Source organism: Accipiter gentilis, chromosome 29 (assembly GCF_929443795.1).
Source record: "Accipiter gentilis chromosome 29, bAccGen1.1, whole genome shotgun sequence".
Lineage (NCBI taxonomy): Eukaryota > Metazoa > Chordata > Aves > Accipitriformes > Accipitridae > Astur > Astur gentilis.
In genome coordinates this window covers 15,159,180-15,184,878 of record NC_064908.1, presented here as the reverse complement: position 1 = coordinate 15,184,878, position 25,699 = coordinate 15,159,180, and the positions used below count along the sequence as shown (strand labels likewise).

At 46.3% G+C, this 25,699-nt stretch overlaps 3 protein-coding genes across 3 annotated transcripts; 1 reads left to right on the top strand and 2 right to left on the bottom strand.

The window, feature by feature from the left end:
- Positions 1 to 45: 45 nt before the first annotated feature.
- LOC126052440 (torsin-1A-like) lies at positions 46 to 5,279 on the top strand. The gene is made up of 5 exons (XM_049833101.1): positions 46 to 290; positions 567 to 832; positions 2,535 to 2,710; positions 2,800 to 2,927; positions 3,891 to 5,279. The coding sequence occupies exons 1-5, from the start codon at positions 77 to 79 to the stop codon at positions 4,133 to 4,135; spliced, it is 1,029 nt and encodes a 342-aa protein (XP_049689058.1). The 5' UTR covers positions 46 to 76; the 3' UTR covers positions 4,136 to 5,279.
- A 1,906-nt stretch (positions 5,280 to 7,185) lies between these two features.
- TOR1B (torsin family 1 member B) lies at positions 7,186 to 13,290 on the bottom strand. Its single transcript, XM_049833102.1, has 5 exons — positions 13,099 to 13,290; positions 12,543 to 12,808; positions 11,082 to 11,257; positions 9,916 to 10,043; positions 7,186 to 9,495 (listed from the first exon to the last, which is right to left on the bottom strand). The coding sequence occupies exons 1-5, from the start codon at positions 13,277 to 13,279 to the stop codon at positions 9,218 to 9,220; spliced, it is 1,029 nt and encodes a 342-aa protein (XP_049689059.1). The 5' UTR covers positions 13,280 to 13,290; the 3' UTR covers positions 7,186 to 9,217.
- Positions 13,291 to 14,160: 870 nt separating this feature from the next.
- Positions 14,161 to 17,892, bottom strand: LOC126052442 (torsin-1A-like). The gene is made up of 5 exons (XM_049833103.1): positions 17,693 to 17,892; positions 16,245 to 16,513; positions 15,987 to 16,162; positions 14,926 to 15,053; positions 14,161 to 14,801 (listed from the first exon to the last, which is right to left on the bottom strand). Exons 1-5 carry the CDS (start codon positions 17,877 to 17,879, stop codon positions 14,557 to 14,559), a joined length of 1,005 nt encoding a protein of 334 aa, XP_049689060.1. The 5' UTR covers positions 17,880 to 17,892; the 3' UTR covers positions 14,161 to 14,556.
- Between the last annotated feature and the right edge of the window lie 7,807 nt (positions 17,893 to 25,699).

Here is a 25,699-nt window from a genome sequence, read left to right as displayed (position 1 = left end):
GCGGCGGAAGCGGCGTTGCGGGGCGGAAGCGCCGGCGGAGCGGCGGGGCCGGCGGCGGGGCCGGGCCGGGCCGGCCATGAAGCTGCTGCCGGGCGTGCTGCGGGCGGCCCTGGGTCTGGTGCTGCTGCTGCCGCTCCTCAGGCCAGCGAACGCCGTGGAGCCCATCAGCCTGGGGCTAGCGATCGCCGGCGCCGCCGCCTCGGCCCTTACCGGCTTTATCTCCTACCCGCGGCTCTACTGCTACTTCAGGGAGTGCTGCCTCCAGCGGCACGACCAGCGCGCCGCCGCCGGTGCGGGGCCGGGGCGGGCCGAGGGGGCACGGCGGGAGGTGGCTGGAGGGCGTCGGGGGTGGTGCAGAGGCCCCGGGAGCCGGGCAGGGCCTGTGGGGTGGTGTCCCCGTGGGGCTTGCGTGGGCCGCAGGGCGCTGCTCCAGCTCGGCCGGCCCTTTGCTGGCGTGGGGCTGGCGGCCTTCACGGCGGGGTGGGTGCTGCTGGACCCTCCTCGAAGGAGGTAGAAGCCGGCGGGACCCCTCTCCTCGCTGTTGACGGTGTGGTCTCTCCGTCCAGCTCTGCAGGAGAATTTGGACAAGAAGCTGTTCGGGCAGCACCTGGTGAACAAGGTGGTTGTAAAGGCCGTGAAGGGCTTCTTGAACAACACCAAGGCCAAAAAGCCTCTTGCCCTTTCCTTGCACGGGTGGACTGGAACAGGCAAAAACTTTGTCGGTAGGATAGTCGCCGAAAGCATTTATAAAAGAGGTCTGCGGAGTAAATATGTCCATCAGTTCGTGGCAACTTTACACTTTCCTCATGCTCACAGCATCAATCTCTACAAGGTAAGAGTGTGCTGTGGAACCTGTGGCGGTGGGGCACGGCTCTGCTGCAGTGACTGCTGTATTGAATTATAAATGTTACGGCACAATCAGTACTATTAACCTAGTTGTTATTCTATGCAGTTAAATGTATCCCGTGCCAGTTTTGGAATCTTCTGTACAGAACTGTGTAAATTCTGACATCCACCAGGACTAGTTTCCCCGTGAATGTAAAGTTTTTTGCATGTGTTTTGAGCCTTTCTTTAGAGAAGAATGATAAGGTTAATTTTCATTCTATACTTTGCTGAGACACGTGACTTTCCATAGTTAGGTGATATGCTGGTGGGCACTGCAAAAAAATAATAGTTCATGGTTCTGGGAAACCACCTGGTGTCCTCCAAGTGTGTCAGGTAGCATGGCAAGCTGAAGCTGTCTCTCTGAGGCATGGATGTACTTTTCAGTTTTACCGTACGCTGAGCAGGTTATTTAGTTTTTCTGTGCATCCATTTCCCAGCTGTAAAACAAAATCACATAATATTCTGTTGTCAGAAAGGTACAGATAAATGTATTTGGAGTTGTTCTGTCAGTTTGCTAAGTGTCAGCGCAGTTCTGTAGGCAGGTGGATATCATGTGGAGCAGTAGCTCAAATGCATGTTTTCTGGGTTTTTCTGTTCTAACTTTATTAACAGCAGAGTTTGAATGAGTATTGCTGTCTTTTGTAGTGCTGAATGTTTATGTTCAGTTTGTATATATTAAAAATGGGAACAGGATGGTCTACAAACCTGATTTCTAAATGAAATAAATACCGGTTTCCTCTTTTACAGCTTACTTTCCCCCTTCTTGCAGCTGAGCTGTTTTAAAATAAAATGAATCCTTTTCTGCTTTTGTTTCAAGGTGAATACACTTGGGAAACTTGCTGCCCAAGGCAGTAGGAGGAACTATCACTTCTTACCCACAATACACCCAATGCCACCTTCCTGTGCTGCCTCTGCAGTTCAGGGACTGAGTAAACAGTGAATATAAAAAAAAAAAAAAAAAAAAAGAATCATTGAAAATGGTCAAAACAGTTACTTTGCATTTATCTGCCAGCAGATCAACCCTTTTTTTTCCCAGTTCATTATTGATCTTAAATGTAACACTTAAGTGAGAGAATCTTTAAATACAACAAAGTGTTAGCCCTTCTGAACAATATTGTGTTTTAAGAAGGGCTTGTAATTGTCTTCATTTAACTTCTGAATTATTAAAAAGCAGGGTTGAGAACTGAATTCTGTTTACTTCTGCCAATGACTGCAGCTGCAATTTTTCACTGGTGCTGTCCAGGTAGCAAATTTAATTTGTTTGTACCTTTGACACCTAAGGATATTTAGACTAAAGCGCTGCCAAAAGTAATCATCTTACTTGTTAGGGCTTTGCTTTGTGTTGCTGTTCTTTGGTGGTACCCATCCTTTGTCCTACTGTGCACTTTCATTTTTGCTATGTTTACAGGAATATCTTTCTTATGAGGAGATTTCCTGCTTGTCCCATCCTGTCTCTGCGTTTCTTAAAATTTTTCAGAACCAGCATGAGATTTTGTTAAAGTTTTATTTACAGCTTTTAACAATGTTTTTGTCAAGAAGCCAGAGCTATTGAAATGACTCTTTCAGGACAAAGGTCAATAAGCAGAAGTGTTATTTTCTGTGTTTTCAACACAAACTCATTTAGCATCTTTTATTTTTATGCCACCCAGGACCAGTTGCAGTCGTGGATTCGGGGAAATGTGAGCATCTGTCCCAGATCACTCTTCATATTTGATGAAATGGATAAAATGCATGCAGGACTCATTGACTCCATCAAGCCATTCCTGGACTACTATGAGCTTCTGGATGGGGTGTCTTACCGCCAAGCCATCTTCATATTCCTCAGGTAAGAAGTGGCTTCTCAGGCTTGCTTCTGTAGACTTGATGCCTTTTAAAACTACCTCCAGCTACAATCTTTGTTTTCTCTTTACTTAGCAATGCAGGAGCTGAAAAGATAACAGAGGTGGCCCTAGATTTCTGGAGAAACGGGAGGACAAGGGAAGATATACAGCTCACAGACATCCAAAATGCACTGTCTGTATCTGTCTTCAATAACAAAAATAGTGAGTAAAACTGTGATTGCTTTTGAGGTGGTAAAAGTTCCACAAAAGGGGTGGGCTGCGTTTAGCTGCATTTTTACAGCTATGATTTCTGCTTGATCTGGCCTCCAGTTTTCAGCTAGCAAGGAGGCACTATGCAGTTTTGGGGCCTACAGTCAGCTCTTGAGATGAAGGTTAAGGAGCTCTGTGTTCACCTTGGCTACCAGCGTGTTTGCTGTCCATTGGATTGCATATGTTGGGGGAGGTCTACACTGTACATTCATTGACATACTAATGGGCTAAAGGGAAAGCAAACAAATCCTGACAGTAAAGCTAGATATTATAGTAGCTGAAAAATCTTTAACCAATAAAATGTTTTATTGTGGGGAAGCCACTTCCTTGGCCCCCAACCCACTTAGCCTGTCTTGGTCAGTCTGTTAAAAGCCTTCAGGCAGCTATTTAGGAGCAACAAGCTGACATGCCAGCCCTGCTGTGGGCAGTCCAGTGCTTCCTAGGTTTCCTTGCACAGGACTTCTGGTGAAAAGGGGTTTTAGCATAGTTATGCTTTAAAATTAGCATGGGAAGCAAACATTGTACTTTTTAAAAAGGTTAGATGCAAGCTCCAAAAAAAGGAGCAAGAAAGCTGGTCTGGGAGAACTGATGAGAGAGAGCAAATCTATTCTTCCCTAGGTGAGAGAGGGGAAGGTATGAGACTAGCACCTGGGGAGCAAGGCTTAAATGCATTCACTCAGAATTCATTCATTCAGCTCCAATGGACCACATTTATGTGTCTGCCCAAAACTTTACGTACAAAGTACCATGAAAAGGGGCTTGTATTTGGACTGTGCATTATACGGCCCTAAAAAATACAGGTGAATTCTTGCTGGTATGTAGCAGAGGGCTATGATACACCTTTTGCTCCCGTTCAACCCATGGTAGTGTTTAACTAGAGAAGTAGTAACAAACCCCTTCTCTTTCCCTTTGTAGGTGGATTTTGGCACAGTACCTTGATTGACAGAAATCTCATTGACTACTTTGTTCCCTTCCTGCCTCTGGAATACAAACATGTGAAAATGTGTGTTAAGGTTGAGATTGAATCACGTGGCTATGCTGTGGATGAAGACATTTTAACCAGAATAGCCAATGAGATGACCTACTTCCCCAGAGAGGAGAGAATTTATTCAGATAAAGGATGTAAGACTGTGGATGCAAAGCTGGATTATTACTTCTAACAATTTATTGCTACATCCTGCAAAGAAGCAACTTTAACTTAATCACAAAGTGGAGAACCCGGGACATTTCATTTTTAAGCACTTTTTAAAGAAGGGAACATTATTTTTTAACTGGTGTGTAAATAAGCCGCAGTGCCTCTGCATTTTTATTCTGTCACTAGTCACGGCTCCCAAGTACTTCAGCCTTGTGTTGTCAAGGTAAGAACGAACTGTGTTGTGAATACAGGGGTCTGTGTCTGACAGTGCCGAAGACTGCTCTCAGATCGTGTGTCGATGGTCAGAACTATTTGGCAGACTGTTGGCACGTATAGAAGGACTGAGACTATGACCTAATTTTAATTGGATTTTGGTTTGATATGGGTGATCTCTAGACAATATTGAGAATTTTAATCAAAGTTCCTATGTCTGTGAAAGCGTTCATTGGGCTTGTGTGGGAATATTCCTATAACTGCATTAAAAGTAGGATATGTGTCTTTTCTCCTTGAACAGCTTGGCTCCAGTAAAGATAAGGGGGGATTCTGTAATTAAAAAAAATCCAGAGTCTATCTAACATCATGCAGTACCATTGTCTTTCTCAAAACAGTGGTATTAATTTGGTGTCCTGCACATCAAACCAAGAATATGAAACTTTGGTGTGAATAGTGTTCAGAGGGCAGACTTAATATTACAAGGAAGTGAGTTAAAATCCTTGACTGCCAGATCATTGTAGTTGGTTTCTATTTTTGGTGGGTTTTTTAAGTATAAAGTTGCCCACAGCATGCTGTCCCAGGAGTGACCTCAAGAGGAAGAAAAGTGTGCTTTCTGACTGGTGAGTCAGCTTCATGGAAAGGGTGTAACTTAATGGGAAACATGTACAGGTTAAATTTTATACCAAGGACATGGAAAAGAGTTTTTTTCTCTTCACCTGCATGTAGAATTCAGGGGCCAGCGTGCAGGGGTTTCCCTTTTTCATCTTCTCACAATACTGTATGCCTTTGAGGCAGGGATGAAGACAGATCCAAAGGCATTTGAAGAAAAAAAAATAGTGAAATGTGTCAACTGAAGTTACTGCGAAGTGTCAGAATTGTTTCTGAATGTGAGCACTGCAGAGGCTTTTTTTCACTCCAGTTTCTATTCAAAATAAACTTTTCTCATTGGAAATGTATTTCTTAGCTACCTTCTGGTGTACTTTGCATTGAGTGATGTTAATTTTGCACAAACTTCCTATTTGTTGAGGAAGAGCATACTGCGTTTCTGGCTGAAGTGTTCAGCTGTGCTTGACTACAGGTATCTCCCTTCTTGAGTTCAAAGGCAATAGGAGGAGATGTGACTCTTTGCTACCTTGTGAAAGGGAAACAAATGAAGTTTGGAGTGGAAACTGCACTACTAGACCATCGGTACTAATTACCCTTGCACCATTTTTGTAGAGGCAGAATTTCTAGATGTATGTGTGCTCAACAGTATCATAAGGATGAACTTGTCTGCTAGAGACTAGTTAAAACCCTGCTTCTTGTCTCCTCCCACTGTGGTACCACTGACTGAACACCCTGCAGGCTCTGATTGAAGCCACTCACATTTTCAGTGGCACCATCTTGGATGTTTTCTCTGCAAGAGGAAAAAAGGGGCCTGTAAGACTCCAGCTGTCCAGTTCTACTCTGAAGTTGTGTAATATGCAAATTATTAGTACTAGTATTTGTCAGCAAATGAGTGCTTTGAACTTGGGTATTTATTTGTTTCTTTGACCTCCTGATTATAGCAAATGACTAGCTAATGGAAAAAAGCAGACGTGAAAATGATAAACTTTTACTGCCATCTGGTACCTTCTCATCAAAAGAAACAGTTCAGCCAAGCAGTATTGTGGCTCTTCCAGCATTAAATGTTTTAGTTCTGCTTTGTGTGTCACTGCAGCATTGATACTAGCATTTGACATATATTGGTAGCAAGTATTTCATTGTATCATAGCCCTAGATGGCTTAGAGTAGATGGAAGCTTCCTCTAGAGTCTGTAGAAATAATAGTGAAAGGGTGGAGACTGTCTCCATTTAATCTCTCCTCTGTTCTTGAATACAGCAGACCTGGCTAGGAGCATTTCCATCTGGGTAAAAGAAATATGTGTGCCTGAAATCACTCCCAGATCTGATCCTTCCAATCATGTTGTTATGCCTCCCCTTTAGACTGTACGGTTTCAAAGCTGAGGTCCTTGCTCCGTCTATCTTGCTGTGACTGGGTAGCTTTGGCCATTATTCTTTTTAATAGGCCACTTGAGACTGGATCAGACAACTTGAAAGAAAAATGTCAAGCAGGGGGGAAAGGTCTGATCCCTAGAGAAACAGTCCATTGGCCAGGTAAGAGTAGCTGAGCAGTCGCTGAAACTGAATTTTGTTCTTACCAAAGTCCAGTACAAGCAACTGCTGCTTTAATTCAGCTGCCTTCTGCAGGGAATGTTAGAAGATCTCATGCTGTGCTCATAAAATGAGAGGCTATGGTTAAAATACAGCTATGTAGTTAGTGCTGCTCTCTTGACAGAAAGAGGCAGCCTGGCCCTAGAGATTCATCTGCCTGACACCCTGGGCTAAACAGCCAAGCTGTCATGTGTGTGGAGCGATGCAGGCATAGTACAAAGTCCTGATGAACAAGACAGCTTACGCTTCCCATATATGCTTCATAATGAGTTTCGTTGTACATCATTACAGCACAACACATGGTTCACAACAGTGTGAACAACTGACTGTTCAGTGAGGTGTGAGTTGTTGCCAACAGCTGTACCTCACTTGAATTAGACTGTTTACACACTGGCTTTTTTTCAGTGCTAGAGAGGCTGCAGATGCTCTGGCCCATGGAGATACGATGAAAGCCTGTAGTCCTATCACACCTTTGCTAGCTAGAGGAGGGGTGAAGAGCCACCTTGAATGACAGCTTTCCAAACACAGTGCAGAGAGGAATGGCTAAACAAGCTACCCGAGGCATATTTGTCCTGCAGTGCCTGGCAGTATGGTGGGAGATATCTGTTAATAACTATGAAGCAGAGCAAGCAGAGACTTCAAGGCTTTTTTCGTAGGTTTTTGTTTCTACTGAGCTGTATTTAACTGCTGAATTCCTTACTGTGCTGTCAGATGAGTCAACATGTTTTAATATCAACAGGCTATTTCATCTGCTTATCTATTGTTATAAACAACTTTTTAAGAATAAAGGAAGCTTAACAGAAAGCCACAGTGCAGCTAATTGAAACCTGCATAAAGTAGTACTTTCCTATAGCTGAAAATGATTAAACCAAGAGAGAAAAGTGACTCAAGATTTATTCCAACTGCAGTACAGTAGTAATATTTAGTGTTTTGAGATTGCACTGGATGTAGCATAATACACCTACGAATAAGTCAGTTAATAGGCAAAACACTGTACATGAAAAAGCAGCAGTCCAATGTCCCAAGGTTAATGGCTAGCTAGCATTTGGCTCTGGAGATTGCATCAGCATGAGCAGTTTGCCAACATTTGACAAACTCCACATGGGCTGTAAAAGGCAATTGACATTTTTAATTTAGAGTGTAAGATAAAAGCTAAGTTCTCTGTTGTAATTTGAATTAACATTATAGTGTTGAGACCTATAAGTTTTTTGCAGCACATCTTAAAGGAAGTTTAAGTACAAGTGAGGGAGTAGTTCCTGCAGCACAAAAATAGCTCAATCCCTCATACCAGTTTAAAAAACCACTACAATCAACCAAGTGATAGGCACTTCTGTCTTGCACTACAGTATTTGATCCGCAAGTGATGGATGATTAGAGTTAAAGCTCGCAAGAGAGTTTAAAACCCCAGCCTTACCAGTGGGTGAAGGTTAAGTCAATCTTTCCCAGCTTCCTTAAATCAATCTTTCCCAGCTTCCTAACTCATCACTTACCCTCCCACACAGACTTTTTTTTAACATTAAAAGCTACTACAAAACATACTTATCTAGTGAGGTATGGGATTGCTGATTGCTCCCATTTCCCATACTCCCTTCTCTGTCACTCTCTAGAAAGAGCGTTGTATTGCTGTTGCTTACACTTCAGTATAAAAATACACTATTAAAAATAACTTCTGCCACAAAAGTGTCTTCCAAGCAAGGTGAGAGTAGCATTATCCACTCCTAGACTATTGGGTGCAGCTGGGAGGGACTACTAAAGATTGCAGACTTCAGGCGCAGGAGCCTGCATGCAAATTAACCTGACAAGCTGTAACAGTCACATCCTCATGAGAGATTTTTCTGATTAAGAACAGGAGACTGGCCTAGTATGTTCTGTCAGATCCTGCAGATGTGTCCCTCTGCTTAGGAAGACCTGGAGTTGCCACACAAATTCACTTAGCCCCCTTAGAAGAATGTAAAGTTTCTTTTACAATTTCTTTTTCCCCAAAGAATCACAGGGGCAAGCAGTTACTTCTCCCCCACACCCCTTCTCTACTATTTAGTAACAGATGTCTTGAGTTCATCGTGACTTTCCATATTACTGTAGCAGGAGGTGTGGTACAATGCCACAGCTCAGATGATATAAACTATAATCATGCCCTTCTATCCCTGAATAGCTGATGCTCACCTGTAGAAGCCACACCAGCATCAATCTGCTGATGGGAAGCCTTCCACTGTACTGTCTTCTTACTGCAACACATCGAGGTAGTCACACTTGCAGACACTATCATAGTCCTGAACACACCACACAAACCTTCATTTCACTAGCCCATGAATGAGACTGTGTACAAGGAAGGGAATATGACTGCCTGGAAGAATTCCTCTGTTCTCCTTTGCTCTGGTCTAGTTTTTGTGGAAAGAGGAATTAAATACTTCATAATCCCAGCACTTGCAAGAATAAAGCAGGAGAGGCTGTATCCAGTGTCATGCTCAGAAATTCTCTACAGGTTAAAAAAAAAAGAGGGGGGGGGGGCAACATTTGGGTATCAGCCAGTTCAGAGGTGAACAGTGGGATGTTAAATTAAAAAACCAACCAACCAAAAACTTAAAAGCCCACACAGTTCACTCTGGTATTTTCACCATATTCCCTGCAACAGTAAAAAAACTTAAGTGCAAATATATGAATTTGCAAAAGGTCTGAAAGTGCGTTGGAGACCTAAAGGGTAATCAACCCTTGGGTTTCGTATCTCTCATCACAGCGTCTTCATGAATATCCAGCTTGGCCTGTACGGTCTTGCAGCCTTTATCAGAGTAGATTTTCTGTTCTTTTGGGAAGAACGTCATCTCATCAGCCACTGCTTGAACAATCTTCTCATCAACAGCATAGCCACGGGCTATCATTTCAGCCCTGACACACATCTTCACGTGCTTGTGCTCCAGGGGCAGGAAGGGAACAAAGTAGTCAATGAGGTTCCTGTCAATGAGGCTGCTGTGCCACAGTCCACCTGGAGGAGTTGGGGGGGAAAAAAAATAATTAAAAAAATCATAGGAAGGAGTTTCTCTAAACTTGAGCCTGCATAAGATAGGATCCGCAGGCCAGACTGAATTTACAAAGCAGTTTGTCTCAAATGCTGCCCAAGGAAGAAAAGCATACCAGTTAGCTGGATGGATCAGACTGATGGTACCTTGCAATTGTCACTGCTACCCTTCACTATGCATGCAGAGCAACTTCTGTGCCAAAAATTCTCTTGTGAGGGCATGACACTGGTGTGAAGGGACAGAAGGGCACAGGGCCAGGCCACTGTAGGAAGCTGGGGTCACAGGAAGCTGGGCAGGGTCAAGGTAGGCTGCAGTACAGATTGCAGACATGAACCCTATGTTATGAAGTAAAAAGAATTTCCCATTTTCTGGGGAAAGTGACTTACTATTCTTGTTATTGAAGACTCCTACAGATAGCGTGGGCTCCAGGTCTTTCAGCTGAATCTCTTCCCTGTTCTTTCCACTTGTCCAGAAGTCAAGAGCTGCTTTATTAATTAAGTCACCACCTGCATTGCTATTCATAAAAGAAAAATACACAGTGGTGAATACAGAGACAACTGAACCAGAATTTCTTTTTTAGCCAGTTGCATGTATTGCTAATCTTCTTGATGTCAAACAAATCAGCAAAACGGAAACCTGTAAGCCAAAATTTAAGGAAAGTCTCCAGTTCTTTAAATAGCCATCAGTGTGTGGTGGGTTGACCCCAGCCAGCAGCCAAGCACCTACACAACTGCTTGATTATGCCCTCCCGCCTCAGCAGGTTGTAAAGAGAAAATAGGAAGAACAAAAGTGAGAAGACTTGTGGGTCAAGATAAAGACAGTTTAACAGGTAATGAAAAGAGGAGGAAAAAAAAACCCAAGGAAAGCTAAGGAAATCATCCCCCCCCCCCCCACCCCCAGTCAGACTAACACCCAGGCAGTCTCAGAAGAACCATCACCTTAGAAGCTGAACCCCCCCTTCTTTCTCTACCCCAGTTTTTATTGCTGAGCATGACATTACATGGTATTGAATATTCCTCTGGCCACTTTGGGTCAGCTGTCCCAGCTGTGTCCCCTCCCATCCTCTTGCCCACCCCAACCTACTCAGTGGGGCAGAGTGGGAAAAAGAGAAAGCCTTGAGGCTTTGCAAGCACCATCCTGAAATAGCCAAAACATTGGTGTGTTATCAACACTGTTTTAGCCACAAATCCAAAACACAGCACCAAACCAGCTGCTGTGAAGACAGTTAACTCCCTGCCAGCCAGACCCAGTACACGATGCACCCATCCCAGAGAACTTCCCCAACATGTGAACTCTGATATGACCTGTGCTCTGGGCCAGGCTCATGAGCTCAGCACACTGCAGTGGTCTGCTGTACAGCATCAGACCTGCTCCACTACAGCCACAGGCCATGCAAGAGCTCATAGTGCTCCCCCTCTGTCTTTACAGAGAGGGTCTTCAGAGCGGTTCTTTTGCTATTCTTTGAATGATGTCCCATAGGAACATCATTATTATCATCATAAACACAGATTTATCTCAGTATCTCAAAATGACTGAAATAGGTGCTACAGACCTGAGGAAGATAAAGATGGCTTTCCTGTAGGACACCCCATCAACCTGCTCATAATAGTCTAAGAATGGCTTGATGGCATCAATGAGACCTGGATGCATTTTGTCCATCTCATCAAAAATGAAGATAGAGTGGGGACAGGCACTGACGTTGCCCCGAATCCAGTTCTGCAGTTGCTCCTGGAACAAGAGGTTGAAAAACACTCAAAAACTAGGTCTCTTCCAGATGTATTGCAAGATGCTTGTATGTGACAGACCCTAGGGACACCTTTTCAAATGTCAGCATCCCACACTCAATGGTTATACATTTTCCTGAGGGAGGACCATAAACTCTGTGACTGATCCCTTTGACACATGACACTGAATTTAAATGTGAATTCTTTTCCTGCTCATGGAGGAAAGACTTTCTGATTCTTTCTGCTTAGTGCATGGATAAGACATGAAAACCAGGCTGAGATCAGAAGTCTTGGAGAAAAGAAAGCTTCTTTTTGTTTTAAAAAATAAAATCAGTGTTGTGCCTTTCATATAGAAACCACATCTATCAGTACTTCAGTTTTGGGTACCTTCAAACATTAAAACATGAAGATCAGAATTCTCCAATGTCAAGGAATGAAGTCACTTGAAAAATGTCTCTTGCAGGCTACACTTTCTCATGGCACGGTATGTGGTGGGTTGACCCGGCCAGCAGCCAAGCACTCCCCCAGCAGGATGGGGGAGAGATGACAAAGAATAAAAATGAGAAAATTAACGGGCTGGGATAAAGACAGTTTGATAGGTGATGGAAAGAGGAAAAAACAAGCAAAGGAAATCACTCAGCCCCCTGACATATGCAGACCAATGCTCAGCCAGTGTTTAGAGCAACAGCCACATTGGAAGCCAATGCCCCCCACTTTTTCCTTTTTCTACCCCAGTTTTTATTGCTAAGCATGACAGCATATGGTACAGAATATCCCTTTGACCGACTGGGGTCTGCTGTCCTGGCTGTGTCCTGTCCCAATCTCTTGCCCACCCCAGCCTGCTCGCTATAAGTGGGGAAAAAAAGCAAGCTTTGAGGCTGTGCAAGCACTATTCCGTAACAGCCAAAACACTGGTGCCTTACCAGCCCAAACGCAAAACACAGCACCACGGGGAGTGCTATGGAGGAAGTCACCTCCATCCCAGCCAACCAGTACGTGCAGTTTTGATGACGGGAATCTTTCCTAACAGCAAGCATCACCAGATGGCATCAGTGAGAGGACAGCACTAGGAAATTACTCTCACTTTGGATTTCTCAGTATTTTGGTGCCTTTCACTTTCTGCATGGATTTCCCCCTCCATCTCTCCTAAGCACCAACTTTGGAAATACCCAGCTGTACTCCTCCAGCTGCCAGGTATCTGAGGGAGGCGTGCAGCACAAACTGCCAAACCTCCGTACTAGGGGGTTTAGGGACTCGGGGTAACTGGATTCCCTTGCGTGCCTCCTCACCTTGTAGAGCTTGAGTTGGTCATGATGGGGGAAGTGCAGGGTGGCCAGAAAGAGATGGACGAATTTGCTGCGCAGGCCGGGGCGGTGGACGTGCTCCGCCAAGATCTGGCTGAGGAAGTTCTTGCCGGTGCCGGCCCAGCCGTGGAGCGAGAGCGTCAGCGGCTTCTTGGGGCTGGGGTTGTTGCTGAAACCCATCACCGCCTTCAGCACCACGTCCTTGGCCAGGTGCTGCCCAAAGAGCTTGGTGTCCAGCTGCGCCTTCAGTGCTGCGGGCAGAGGGAGAGCTCAGCACCCCATGGCCACCAACGGCTGCTGCTCACTGGCCGTGCACTGGGCGAGCTCGGCACGGCCACCAACGGGCTCTGGGCACCGGTCACACACCGGGCGAGCTCGGCACGGCCACCAACGGGCACGGGGCTCAGCACGGCCCGGCCACTGCCAGGCACACCGGGGGCCGCCCCGGTCAGTGACCAGTTACCGGCCGAGCTCCGGGGCAGGGCCGGGGAGCCCAGGGCGGCCCGGTGCCGTGTCCCCCCCCCCCAAGCCCCCGCCGTACCGGTGGCGTTGAGGCGTTGCCCGGCGCTGGGGCAGCACTCCACGTAGTTGCAGTAGAAGCGGGGGTGGGACAGGTAGCCGGTGAGAGCCGAAGCGACGCCGATGGCCAGGCCCACGCTGAGCGGTTCCAGCGCCGCCAGCCCCGGCAGCAGCAGCCAGAGCAGCCCGACCGCCCGCAGCATGGCGGCTTCCCGCCCGGCCCCGCTTCCGCCCGCCACCGGCTGCGGGCGGGCAAATGCCCCCGCCCCGTAGCCGCCGCCGCCATCTTTGTGAAGGGCACGGGCGGCATTCGCTGCCCTTTTGACAACGGCGGCGAGCCGTGACGGAACGGGGCAGGGGGGGATGACGCTGGGGGCGCTGCATGACGGCATTAGCACCCTGAGGTGGAGAAGCGAGGCTCGTGAAGTCCTTATCGCCTCCATCGCCTCGGGGCGGGCTGGGTGCCATCGCTCCCCTCAGAGCGAGCCAGGCCGCGTCCCTGCCGTCACCCCTCAGAGCCACCCAGGCCTCATCTCCTGTCCCCGTCCCTCCCCTCTACCCCACCGGCTTTTCCTGCAGGACACCGGCGCAAATGCCGTTCCCCATCCCGTGCCACAAGCGTAAGCCTCCTCTCCCTCTTTCCCCACTGGCGGCTGGGGTTGACAGGGTCGGGAGCACACCACCAGGCGTGGGTGGTTGCATTGGACCGAGCAAACCGTGGAGGAGCTGCCCGCGGCCTGCGGGAGAAATGGTGTGGGGACATGGTGTGGAGATAAGGAGGGCTTTTCTGCATGCTTTTCATTTGACGACCAGCAGCACTGGCGCACTGTGTTGCGCAACGTAGACAGCTCAGCCAGGATGGGGTAACCGCATCGGCGTGAGGCGGCGGTGCCGCACCGATGGGCTGCTGAACCAGAACACTGCTGCTGACCGGGGCCTGCTGGACAATCTGGAAAACTCATCCTCTGTGCTTGGGTTTCCACACCTGTAAAGCAGGAACAGTGGTGCTGGTCTCCGGTGCGATTTCTGTGAGATACACAGGTGACAGCCAACATAAAACAGACTGACACTATTACTGAGAATGTCATTTGTTAACAGATTTTATTAATTAGGGCAATGCTGGGACTTAAGGTGCAAACGCTCTTGCCACAAAAGTGAGAGATTTTCCTCTTCAAAATACTTTCGTTCAGGAGTGTTTCTGTGACAAAGAGTGCAAACCTCATCAACCATATATGTCCCTCTTCTGCTTACTCTATACCACGATTGTTGCAGTGTCCAGTGTGTTTATTCAGGGGCACTACAGAAGGTGCCTCTGGTACAGGACAGCCTGAATCCCTTCAGGGAAGAGCGTGTAGACTGAGCTTCAGGGAGGGGAAAGGGAGTTACTTGTTCTTCCATCTGCTGTGGTCTTGATGAGGCATTCATCAAGATGATGAATGGTGATGATGTGGTCAAGATGAGGCATTCAGCCTGGTAATGCTTAGATGCTCAGAGCCACTCTGGAGGCTACAGTCTTGCAGCCTTTGCTGGAGTAGAGCCTTTCTTCACTGGGGTAGTCAGTCATTGCCAAGGCAATCTCTGCTATGAGGTCTTCATCCTCGGGATGCCCTTGCACGCGCAGCTCCTCCCGGACACACTGTCTCACATGTTTATATTCAAGAGGAAGGAAAGGGATGAAATAGTCAATGAGGTTCTTCTGGATCAGTTGACTGTGAAAGAAACCACCTGGCAGAAAGAACAGGGAGCTTTACCATTGGTGTGCTGTGGAGGCCAGTGTGTTGCTGCGTACTTCATGGATCATTTTGCAGAAGACATCAGCAGTCCTGGGACTGAGCCCAGAGGTACTCACTGTTTCTGTTCCTGAAAATTTCCTCTGAGAGCAGAGACTGGAGCTTCTTCACAGGAATGTCTTCTCTTCTCTTCAGACTTCTCCAATAATCAAGGGCAATCTCTGTTATCTTATCTCCACCTGCATTGCTGTTAGGAAAGAGATTCACTGGCTCATTAGAGCTGTATTTTTGCCATCTTTACTGCTCAGATCTCAGCAGTGGTTTAAGTCACTTTGTGTGATTCTGCACTGGAGTGGAGATGAGATGTTCCCACATGTGGGTGTTGCACAGAGATGGGAAGTGAGAAGGACTACACTGTCTCCCAAATGACAGCAGTGTCTGATGGTATGAGCACTCCTCTGGCACAGTGGCTTGAACAACTGCGTTTGTCATTGCAGCAGAGCAGGGGGATTGGTCATACAGCCAGGTATTACTGAGAGGCTCTCTAACAAGCTGCTACTCACTGTGGTAATTGCTGCCCCAAGCTGAAATGGGTAGTTGGCTATGTGTTTGAATGTAAAGGCAAGCTGAGAGGTACGCCAGGCCAAAGCCTGGGGTTTGGGCTTGCTTCAGTCATGCAATGTGAACAGAGCTGGGGTGACCCTCAGCAAAGGGATTTCCCAGGAAAAATACCTGGAGGAACTGTGCTGCCTTGATCTGTGTATGCAAGTGGTCTTCAATAGGTGAGTTTCCCCCTCTCTGCATCTAAAGAGCTACCTAGGGGGGTCACATCCATCCTACAAAGACCTTTCTGCCTAACAGTGGTGTTACAGAGCTGGAGAAAACATATTTACTGACCACTGTGGAAGTGGCATCTCCAGTACTTTTGGAAGCTCACTTGAGGAATGGGAACCTTTTCACCCCAGGGACAGGTCACCTCTATAGTGTTGAATAGCTCAGATCTTCTGGCTGACATGATGGCTGGGCATGTTCATTGATAAAATTCTGTAAAGGCAGTGAGGCACCTTGAGCTGCTCAGCCACGCTGCAGTCAGCCACAAACCTATCAGCAGCTGTTACTCCCTTTGTCCCTGCTGATTCTGTGGGACCGTAATTCCCTTTTGGCCTTTGACTTTCCTTACTTCAGAAAGATGAAGATTGCCTTGCCATAATAAACACCATCAATCTCTTCATGGTAGCCAAGGAATGGCATGATAGAGTCTATTAGGCCATGTGGCATCTGATCCATTTCAGCGAAGATAAAAAGGGACCTTGGACAGGCACTGACATTGCCTCGAATCCAATTCTGCAGCTGTTCCTGTGAGAAGAGGCAAAATTATCTGGGATTTGCACTCGCAGTTGCAGATAAATTGGAGAAAGTGAGATAAAGCTTGAAGTACCTTATAGAGATGGGTATGAGAAAGGTGTGGGAAATGCAGTACTGTGCTGAAGTGGTGCACAAACTTCCGTCTTGGTATATTAAGCCGATAGAGGTTCTCTGCAATGATACTGCTGACAAACGATTTGCCTGTTCCAGTCCAGCCATGGAAGGACATCACCAGGGGCTTCCTGGGCCGTTTGGAGTGCATATTTGCGCTCAGAGCTCTCAGAACTATCTGGATAGCAAGATGCTGGCCAAAGACTTTTCGGTCCAAATCCATCTTTATAACTGAAGGAATGAGGGGAGAGAATAGTCAGAAAATGCCATATTATTCCTCTCCTTTTTTTTTTTGTTGCAGCTGAATGACCATCAGGGAGAACAAATGTTTGCCACCCTCTGGCCATAACAAGATTGTGAATCAGCAGAGAATCCAGCTGAGGTACAGACTCGTGAATCAGACTCTTGATAGCATTTATGGGAACCAAGCAGTTTGTATGAGATAGGCAGGACTCCCACTGGTATTGCAGCTACTGTCTCCTATAAAGTCCTAGGATGGGATCTAAGGTATTTGCAGAGACTTGTTCATTGCATGTGCTAAATTCTTGTTAACTATTTTAGTAGCATCTAGTATACCTTACATTTATAGAAAAATGTGCTTCTGTTGCTGTATCAAGTTCTCTTAAAAAAAAGTACCACAACTGGTGTTTCACTGGCTAAAGTACTAGCAAACAGCCTGTTTGTAAGCAGCCAGATCCAGAGCTGGTAGGAAGTGACATACTGAAGTACCTGGAGGCACACAGGTCTCCAACCGTTGAGGATTTGTTTTGAAATCTGTGGCCCAGCACTGAAATGAAGCAATATTTGTAATCCCATGACAAAGAGAAGGGGGATTTCTAAGTGGCAGGATCAGGAGTTTGTGGTTAGATTGTTGCATAAGCTCTTTTTCAGACCACGCACTAGTTCCCTGCAGGCAGAGTGAAACAACCCTTTCTTCCCCAATCACTGAGGACTGCCAGCCTGCTTGTCTCAGGCAAGCGAAGCAGCATGTTTTGAATCTAGACCTACCACTAATTGCTACTCATTTGACTTGTATTTCAGGCAGCCACCAACTGGGGTGTGGGATACCACTGGGGTGTCTGTCTCAAGATGTGGGATTATTTCATTAGCTCTTAGCCTTGAATTCACCTCCAGAATTTTGCCTGCTTCTGCCAATATAAACCAAGACACCAGCAAGGAAAATGCTCCAGTACTGCCGTGAGAAGCAGCGTACATGACCACTTGTGGGATAAGCAATATTAGGTTAGTACAGCCTTTGCCTTCTAGAGCCACTGTGGGCAGTAACTCTTACCTTCCCACAACCACCCCAAAGGAGGTTGGCATTAAAAAGGAAGCCCTCACCACCCTGGGAAGGACCATCAGCTGGTCCCACTGACAACTTGGCTCAAGGTGTGCTTGCCGCTGCCTTACCTGAGAAGTTCAGTGTGTCCTTCATATTGCAGCATTCCAGGAGACTGCACTTGAGCCAGGACTGAGAGGAGAGGAGCTGCCAAGCGACAGCAGCACTCCCCATGAGGACTGAAGTGCTGAGAGGGTCCAAAGCTGGCGTCAAAGTGGGCACAAGAATAAAGAATACAGCAGCATTCAGAAGCTTCATGGTGGGAACTGAAAGCCAGCCTGGCTCAGCAGGAAAGGAAAGCAAAACAGAAATTGCAGAATAACTTCCTGGAGCGTGGGGCCTGAGGCTGTTGAAGAGGATGGAAGCCAAGTCTGTAAGCTGGAGGTGTTAATGAGTTAACAGACTTATCACGCTACTCCTTGAGAACTGAAAGTGTTGTGAACAGGGTATTGCCATGTGGGTGGAGGAAGAATTTCATCAGAAAAATCCCAGCTCTGAGGGGAGCAGGACTGGAACCTCACTGCATCTTAACCAAGGTGCTAATTGGTCTGGTGATTAACCAAGAACATAGTGATGCTTGTTTTGGGCTTAGTTCAGAGTGGGTTGTGCAGCTAGCATCCCAGAGTCCAAAGATTTCTGTAGCAGCGGCCGGAGCTCTGCAACTCACAGGACTGAACATGTCAAAGCTGGTTTATTAAAACCAAGTTCTCAGAGCAGATATTTTGTCCTGATAACTTTATGATCCACTGCACCACCAAATAAGTGTGTTTGAAAGGGGAAGGACAGATGCTGAAACAGCTTTCATTTTCTCAGCAAACACTTTTTTTAATGAAAAAAATGTGAAAAGACATTTAAGTAATTCTCATTTTATTTTTAAAATCTCATTGGAAAAACACTGAGCAGCGTTATTTAGTACACAAAATACATGCTCAAGATTTGACATTTCTTTTGAAATGAGTGCCCTGTGCTGCCAACTGCCGAGCACCTGGGAAGCCCTGTTGTTCCCTGTTTTGAAGAAGTCCTCGCTGTCAGCTGCCATCTCGATGTGGGCACAGCTTAGGCTCTTGGCTCATTATTCCAAGGTGGTTTGCCCAGATGTCTCACCTACAGAGGGGTGTCCTCAGAGCCTCAGGGTTTGGGCTGCGAGGAGCTAACACCTGAGGAGTGGGGTTTGCTGAGCTTTCTGGCTGCAATCTCTCTGTTAGGACACCCGGAGGCTGCACAGAGGCCAGAGGGAGGAATTGGCAGTGGCATATGCAGGTTTCCATGTTGCCTGGACTCTGTCAGAGCTCTCCAAGACGGCTCAAATGATAGTTTTACAAGGGTGGTTTAATACCACTGAAAAAATGCTGGGAATTTTCCAGTCAACTGTTTCCTTGATGCACCGGTCGTCTGCATTTGTCTGTGCTGAACACTAGATGGGGTGTCAGACAAAGGTTTTGGTCCAGGATTTACAGGGTAGAACAACGTCTGCAGAAAACTGAGTCATGCCCGAGAAAAACAGAAGAGAGAGGAGTACACATCTGCAAAGCCGACCACTCGTGTTATGAAATATGATTTCTTGGGATACCACACAACCCGGCCCTCATGGCTGCTGAGGGCTCACAGAGAACAAATCTTCATAAGCAATTTCAGCAGGAGACCAAGAACAGCCAAAGTTATCCTCCACAAAGGAAGATGGAGAGTTGGAATAAGCTGAAATAAACTGTCACCCCTGAATCTCTCTGGGATAAAGTTTAGTGCCAAGCTGTGTCTTGCAAACGGTGAATCGGTTTCATGGTTTATGGTTCACCCTTTCAAATCTGGATGGTGTGGAGCCTCTTTTGACTGATGTGTGAAGGGGGAATGAGATGTCCATAGTAAATTTTTCATTGCGGTCTTGTGTCCTTTCACAAAGTCTTGCCAGCCTGGAAGGGACTGCATGTCCCATAGTGCAGACAGGAAATGCAAAGTGATATGCTAGAAAGAACACAAAGAAGGAGAATTACCTCATCTATGCAAAAAGAATGGGTAGCATGGGACACATCTATAGATCTTCTCCTTTCCATGTGGGAGGGAGGTGGCATATATTTCCTATACAACAATAGGATGTATGCTGCATAACAGGTACCAGATGGGTGTTTAAATAACCTTCAGCTGCAACATGTCATGCTGTTATCTCATTATCCCTTACAAGTTAAATGGGTTCAAGCTGGGCCCAGACATGGATGAGATGTCTAATAGTGGTGGTGAGGCTGACATTGATGGCAATTTCCTTGAACAGCTGTCTGGAAGCTCCAAGTGGAGCACAGACCCCGCAACACACAGTCCACACTGCAACTCTTGTTGCCTGTTGTGTTGTGCTGATGAGCATGTTGTTCTTCCATCTCAATGCCTTCCTGTGCCCTGGCCGCTGAACTGGTATCCTGTCATGTATTCACACTGTTCTCCTGACCAGCGCAGGGGGTAGTGGTGGTCAGCCAGCAGTGGATCATCTTGAATTAGCTGCTACAAGCTGAAGGTACTGAAAATTTGTAGCACTTTCAAAAAGTGTTTGGTGTGCAACAGTTGGCTTCGAGTATCTGTGATTTGTTGTGTTGATCAGCAGTAGAAGTGGTGTGGTGGGAAGGTGGGGGTGTGGGAGAGGTAAGGGAATGGGGGGATTATGGGAAGACGGAAGATAGGGATTTGGGGAGCAGTGGTATGAACCAGAGGATGTGGGGTGTTTGCAGTGAGTAATTCAGAGTGCTAAACCTATTGTGATAGAAGAGGTAGTAGAAATGGGGTGTATGTGTTGCAAAGGGAGAGATAAAGGATGCAGAGATGGAGTACTTAAGGCCAAGGATGAGGAGAGAAGAAAGTCCCAGATGAGAGCTTTGCCTGGCCTGGCTCTGCTTTCAGTGTGTTGAAATTTTCTGTCACCCACCCGCAGTTTGATTTGTACGTTGTTGGTTTAAACTCAGCATTCTCGGGACTTTGGGCTCGCAGCTACATGGCAGACAGCCTAGAGAATTTGGGATATGGCTGGTTAGCATGGCTTTCTGATCACGAGGCAGCAAACCTCACATTTGTCTGATGTGCCAAGAAACATAATGTTTCTAGCCAGGGGACAGGGTGCTAAGAATCGGTGTTGCAGCCCTGCCTTGAGTTCATGGAGTACAAGAGCTTTCCAGGTAAGAATTGTAGGGTCAATGCTTTTCCCAGAAGAAGTCTCTATTATTGTTGGAGAATGTATAAGGTCCTCAATATTTCCATGTGCTTTATGAAAAAGGTTTGGTAACATGACTGCTGTTCTATGTGAGGTGCTGGGCTGTCAAGAGGTTCTTGCTGAAGGTTTCTAACTGGAGGAGAAGAAGAAGTAGGAGACTCATTTTTCCCTATGTTCGGTTTAATTTCTACCTAAACACATATCTTCTATCCCTGCCTTCTGACTCTAGCTAGACACTCTCTAATGCTCGGAGTTTTTCTGAGGGGAATTTGGTTTATTTTTACCCTGCCCCCCCCCCCCCCCCCATTTGTGTGGTTTCAGTTTGTTTTCTTTCCCTGCTTCAATTTCAGCATCATCTTCCAAGCGCTCCTTATCCTAAACATAGAGATGAGGCAGCGACAGGAAAGGGCTGCTACTCTGACGTACGTTGGGATCTTTTAAGAGTGGGTTTGTGCTGGGCTTTATCCAAATACAGAGGCTGGCTAAGCTCTGAGGACTACACTAACACTGTGGAAGGGCTCTGACTCACTGAAATGTGTTCATTGACCTTTCTATAATGTGACAGTAGCAATAACACAAGACACCAAAATCTACATTAATGTTGAGCAAACATTGTCTAATCCTAGCAACACCCAGGGAGTCAAGAGACTGTCATCCTTCTCTTGCAGGTAGGAAAATTTAGGTTTGCAAATGATGAAAGTTCTTCTTAACATGGTAGTTCATAGCAAAGGGTTTAGCAATTCTCTTCTGTCTTTGAAATCTTTACTCAAGAGCTGGAGCCATGATTTGCCTTGGGCAGGCTTAAAAATCCTTGTCAAGGGTACAAAATCACAGAGTCCCTTGGGTCAGTGTGTGTCCTTGGTCAGTGTCTGTGTGAAAAGGGACAGTCCAACAAAGAAAGGTATGGATGAGCTTGGGATTTGGGTGAAGTGGAACATCATATATGTGTCCAAATAAATCTGCCCTTGTGAAATAATAATTCCTTTGATCACATCTGAACCCTTGTAAAATTCTGATGTACCAGTATGGTGCAGTTTCTTTGTTCTGTTTGCTGTCTCTAGAAAATGCAATTGAGATGTTCTTCCCTACAACAAGAGGAAAGGGTTTCGCATCCAGATGCCCAACCTTAAAGCCCTTTTGCCTGAGCTTCTATTGCAGTCAGAGACCAGAGTTTCACTATGTTGTACAAGCAGAATGAATAACCAGCCCCAAGGACCTTACAGTATTTGGGTGCAATGGTGGTCCAAACCAGAGCTTTACCTGGTCTACACTGGTACAAAACTGCCCAGAGCAATGTACAGCAGCTGAGGATCAAGCAAGGTTTATCAATGTTGCTGATGCCCTTTGGCTGTGGTGAACGCTGACAGTCTCTGCAGCAGGAGACAAATGTGATTTTTAATCTGGTATCAAGTGGTTTTCAGCAGGTGGAGCTACACAGGTCATGTTACCTGGTAGGGATAGGAGTGAAAAGTAGGGGAGACGTGTTTAGAGCCATGCTTGAGCTACAGCATTGGTGTGGGTGAGGGAAGCTGCTGTCTCACATTTCTTGCCTCCCATGGGAACTTCTTTGAAAGGTAATGTTTTCTAGATAAGTACAAGGTAAAAGGCTGGCAGGGCACTCCTCTTCTCTTTATAGGGTGAGACCTGGTGCTGAAACCTGTTTGACCTTTCATTCATACCAACTCCATCAAGCAATGATGGATGGAGAAGGTCTTTCTCAGAACAAGCAGGGGTTGTTATTTAGGTGCCCAGCAGCCAGACTGGCTCTGCTCCTCCATGGACCGCTATGTGCTTCAGAGGGAGAAGGGATGGAGGCAGCCTGCCCTTTGGCTTTGGAAAAAAAAGAGAGGTTTCTGTTCATCTCAACAGGAGGTGCCAAGACTGCCATAGCGACAGGCTTTGAGGAGAACAGTTTTTTAATCTGTGGCTGGGTGATCTTAACAGGTGTCCATTTCTAAAACGGAGTTTCATGGTATAGACACACTCCAAGCTTATGTAGGTTTTGGTGCCCGGAGTAAAGATGTTAAGGTATAGCTTGGAGAAAATTGCTGTTAAGAGTTTAAATACCAGTGCTGCAGGGACACTGGGGTGGCTCAGGTGGATGTTTTACGTGCTGGCTTGGGCATCTGCTGTTGCAGGGCAAGAGGATACAGCAGCTCAGGGTCTAATGGTACCACCCAAAGCCAGGTGCAAATAAGCAGCAGCCAGCTATGGACCATGCAAATCCACCTGGGCTGGCAGCTGAGAGAGGCACCCTCGGGGCAGGAACTGAGGAAAGCAAAGCAGGGTGTGGGACCAGTGTTTTACCAGCCTCGCCTTTTCACCCCTCACCGCTGCAGAGCTGGCTCTACTCCTGCCTAATTGCTTCTGGGTTCTGATTTCAAGGCCTGTGTTGTGCAAGATCGAGATGAATAATGTATGGGGTGGTAGTGATAGACCCAGTGGATGGGCTATCGGGTTGCACTTGCATGCTGGCAGTTAGACTCTGTTTTGACTTGTAAACTAAACACTCCTGGTGCAGACATCCTCTGTGGTTTAGTGATTAGATCTGGGGACTGCATTTGGACTCCAGGGGTCAAGCCAAGGTGCTCTCACCCAGCTCTGAGCAACACTGGGTAAGTCATATCATCTGTTCTTCCTAATCCCCTGTGTGTCTTTTCGTGACATGAACAAGAGGGGAAGGAGATCCCATAAAAAGATTATTATTATAATCTTAATTTAAATTGTGTTTCATTATGGAACTTACTGTCCCAGGAAGTAATTTAATTTTAACAGTTTGGACAATGACTTGATGCATGTAATTACCAAGCATTCCCATCATGTATGACAACAAATTTGCACGAAAGAGAATTAAACCTTGTGCTGTAGGTTCCTCACTGGTAAGATGGGGATGCTGTGAGAGTTGGATTTCACCCGCCTCAGTCCTGCCTTTGTTTTTTCCCCTTCTTTTTAAAATTGAGCCCAGAATCTGAAACTGGAGACTGTTCCTTTTTGGCTTTGACTGGACTCCAGTCTGGGTCTGGGACCTGATTTCTGGTTTTGTTCTTCAGGCTGGCTTGGAAGCAGCTGGAGTGGAACAGCTCTCACATGAGCCTGTCTGCTGTGTGTAGCAATAGCTCTCATTGAGAGAACAAGAAATAATAGGAAAACCTTAACCCATATTCTATCTTAAAATTTGAATTCTGTTGCAAATAATAATTTAGAGATACAAACTGTGTGAAAGGGATGAAACTTGAACTTGATGAAATAAGAAAACACTATACTTGCATGGTGGGGGAGGATTGCTACAGGAAGAGGATTACAGGGCATGAGTAACTCTGTGCCCTAACGCCAGTCATGGGCTCTGATGTGGCGAGTGGCTTGTATTTAATCCAAAGTACATAAGGTGATGGTGTTATTAAGCAGACATCCCCATCCAACGCTTTGGGACCCTTAGGTGAAAGAGGATTTAAAAGTGCTCAGTAGGTTTTGGGTTGGACTAGAATCAGAGGCTGTGTTTATCTTGGGGTTTGCAAAACTAAACACCCTGCTCTTTCACCCATCTTCTGTGGAAGAGCCATAAATACAGGTCACTAAAATTAGTCTTGCAAAGCAGCTATTCTGACTGCTGCTTCTGTTATTCCTGCTCCTCTGTCTCCAACTCATGCTTGAATAAAGACCTCTGCCTTGTCTTAATCAGCTTTAGCGGTTGGCGTTGAGGAACAAGGAGGTTCACCAGGAGAAACCAACTATTTGCTGCTGTAATAATTTCCCCATTTGTTCAGACAGGCCAGGTCTGGCTGCCCTTGGACAGTTGTGGATGTTACGGAGCTGGGCTCAGTACTTACCGAGGAGAGGCAAGAGAGGAGCACCAGGTAGTTTGCCAGTGAACAATAAAGGACAGCAGGTTCTCTTCAGGCTCCTGGTTTGTCAGAGAACCTCAGAGATCTGTAACCAGAGAACAACAGGCACTAGCAGCCAGCAAACCTTGGCACCAGTGGTGAGGTCTCCTGAGCAAGGAGGGATGTGGTGATTTCTCTGGAGACTGCAGTGAGGAGGCTTCCTGGAAATTGCACCAGATCTGTCCATCTCTGTGGTTTGGACATCAGGCTGTCATTGCAGGACAGCCAAAGTGTGTCTCCTGTTTGGTGACTTGCCATCAGGAGCTTTCCAGTCCATCTCTGACCTGTGTGGTGTCTCTTCTGCCTCTGATGCTGAGAACAACTGAGAACGGTGAAGAAATCACCCAGAATAGCATCTCTTAGACCAGGACTCCAGTGCAGAGTGAAACCCTGAGATGACAAGCTATTGTGCAGCTGTTTCCGCTAAACAATAGCAGACTTCAGCAGCCAGCTGGAGAAAGATGGCTTTGTAGGGCCTGAGGTGGTCCTGTTCCATGTGGCCTTTTGGAGTTGACAGTCTCGGGCCCATTTTCCAGGAAGGAGTGTGTTCTCTAGAGCCTGCCTGTGTTTGTCCCTTACACCCAGGGTAGAGCTCTGTCCTACCCATGCTGGTCACTCCTGTACTGTGGGTGTAACTTTGACTCCACACTAGCTTGATGCAAAATGAATTCACTCAACCACTCCATTTAGCTGATTGATAGAAAAAAAAAGTCATCTTGGTTTTTTCTAGGTTCTTTCTGGATTGGTTCATTTGTGTTACTGAAAGAGAAAAAATAAAATCCAGGAGCAAATTTTGAAATTATCTACATGTATTGAGAGTTTGGGGAGGATCTTGTAGTTTAGGAACATGAACTTGAGTGGCTGCAAACAGACACTGAAGTCCACTTACTCAACTGACTTGAGTGCTGCAGTGTGAGGGGAAAAGCATCACACTGTACAGGAACTCCTTTTGGTGGTTGTGTAGGTTGGACGTGAAAGAGCTCTTGGGCAGGTAAATCTCACAGAAAGGC

What these genes read in the sequence shown, in the direction of transcription:
- LOC126052440 (XM_049833101.1), top strand. Translation starts at nt 77, where the DNA reads ATGAAGCTGCTGCCGGGCGTGCTGCGGGCGGCCCTGGGTCTGGTGCTG. An exon ending in ACAGCATCAATCTCTACAAG is followed by an intron (nt 833 to 2,534) that starts GTAAGAGTGTGC and finishes TATGCCACCCAG; the next exon opens with GACCAGTTGCAGTCGTGGAT. An exon ending in GCCATCTTCATATTCCTCAG is followed by an intron (nt 2,711 to 2,799) that starts GTAAGAAGTGGC and finishes CTCTTTACTTAG; the next exon opens with CAATGCAGGAGCTGAAAAGA.
- TOR1B (XM_049833102.1), bottom strand. Translation starts at nt 13,279, where the DNA reads ATGCTGCGGGCGGTCGGGCTGCTCTGGCTGCTGCTGCCGGGGCTGGCG. An exon ending in GCCATCTTTATCTTCCTCAG is followed by an intron (nt 10,044 to 11,081) that starts GTCTGTAGCACC and finishes TTTTATGAATAG; the next exon opens with CAATGCAGGTGGTGACTTAA. An exon ending in AGTCTTCAATAACAAGAATA is followed by an intron (nt 9,496 to 9,915) that starts GTAAGTCACTTT and finishes CAACTCCTCCAG; the next exon opens with GTGGACTGTGGCACAGCAGC.
- LOC126052442 (XM_049833103.1), bottom strand. Translation starts at nt 17,879, where the DNA reads ATGAAGCTTCTGAATGCTGCTGTATTCTTTATTCTTGTGCCCACTTTG. An exon ending in GCAATCTTCATCTTTCTGAA is followed by an intron (nt 15,054 to 15,986) that starts GTAAGGAAAGTC and finishes CTTTCCTAACAG; the next exon opens with CAATGCAGGTGGAGATAAGA. An exon ending in AATTTTCAGGAACAGAAACA is followed by an intron (nt 14,802 to 14,925) that starts GTGAGTACCTCT and finishes TCTTTCTGCCAG; the next exon opens with GTGGTTTCTTTCACAGTCAA.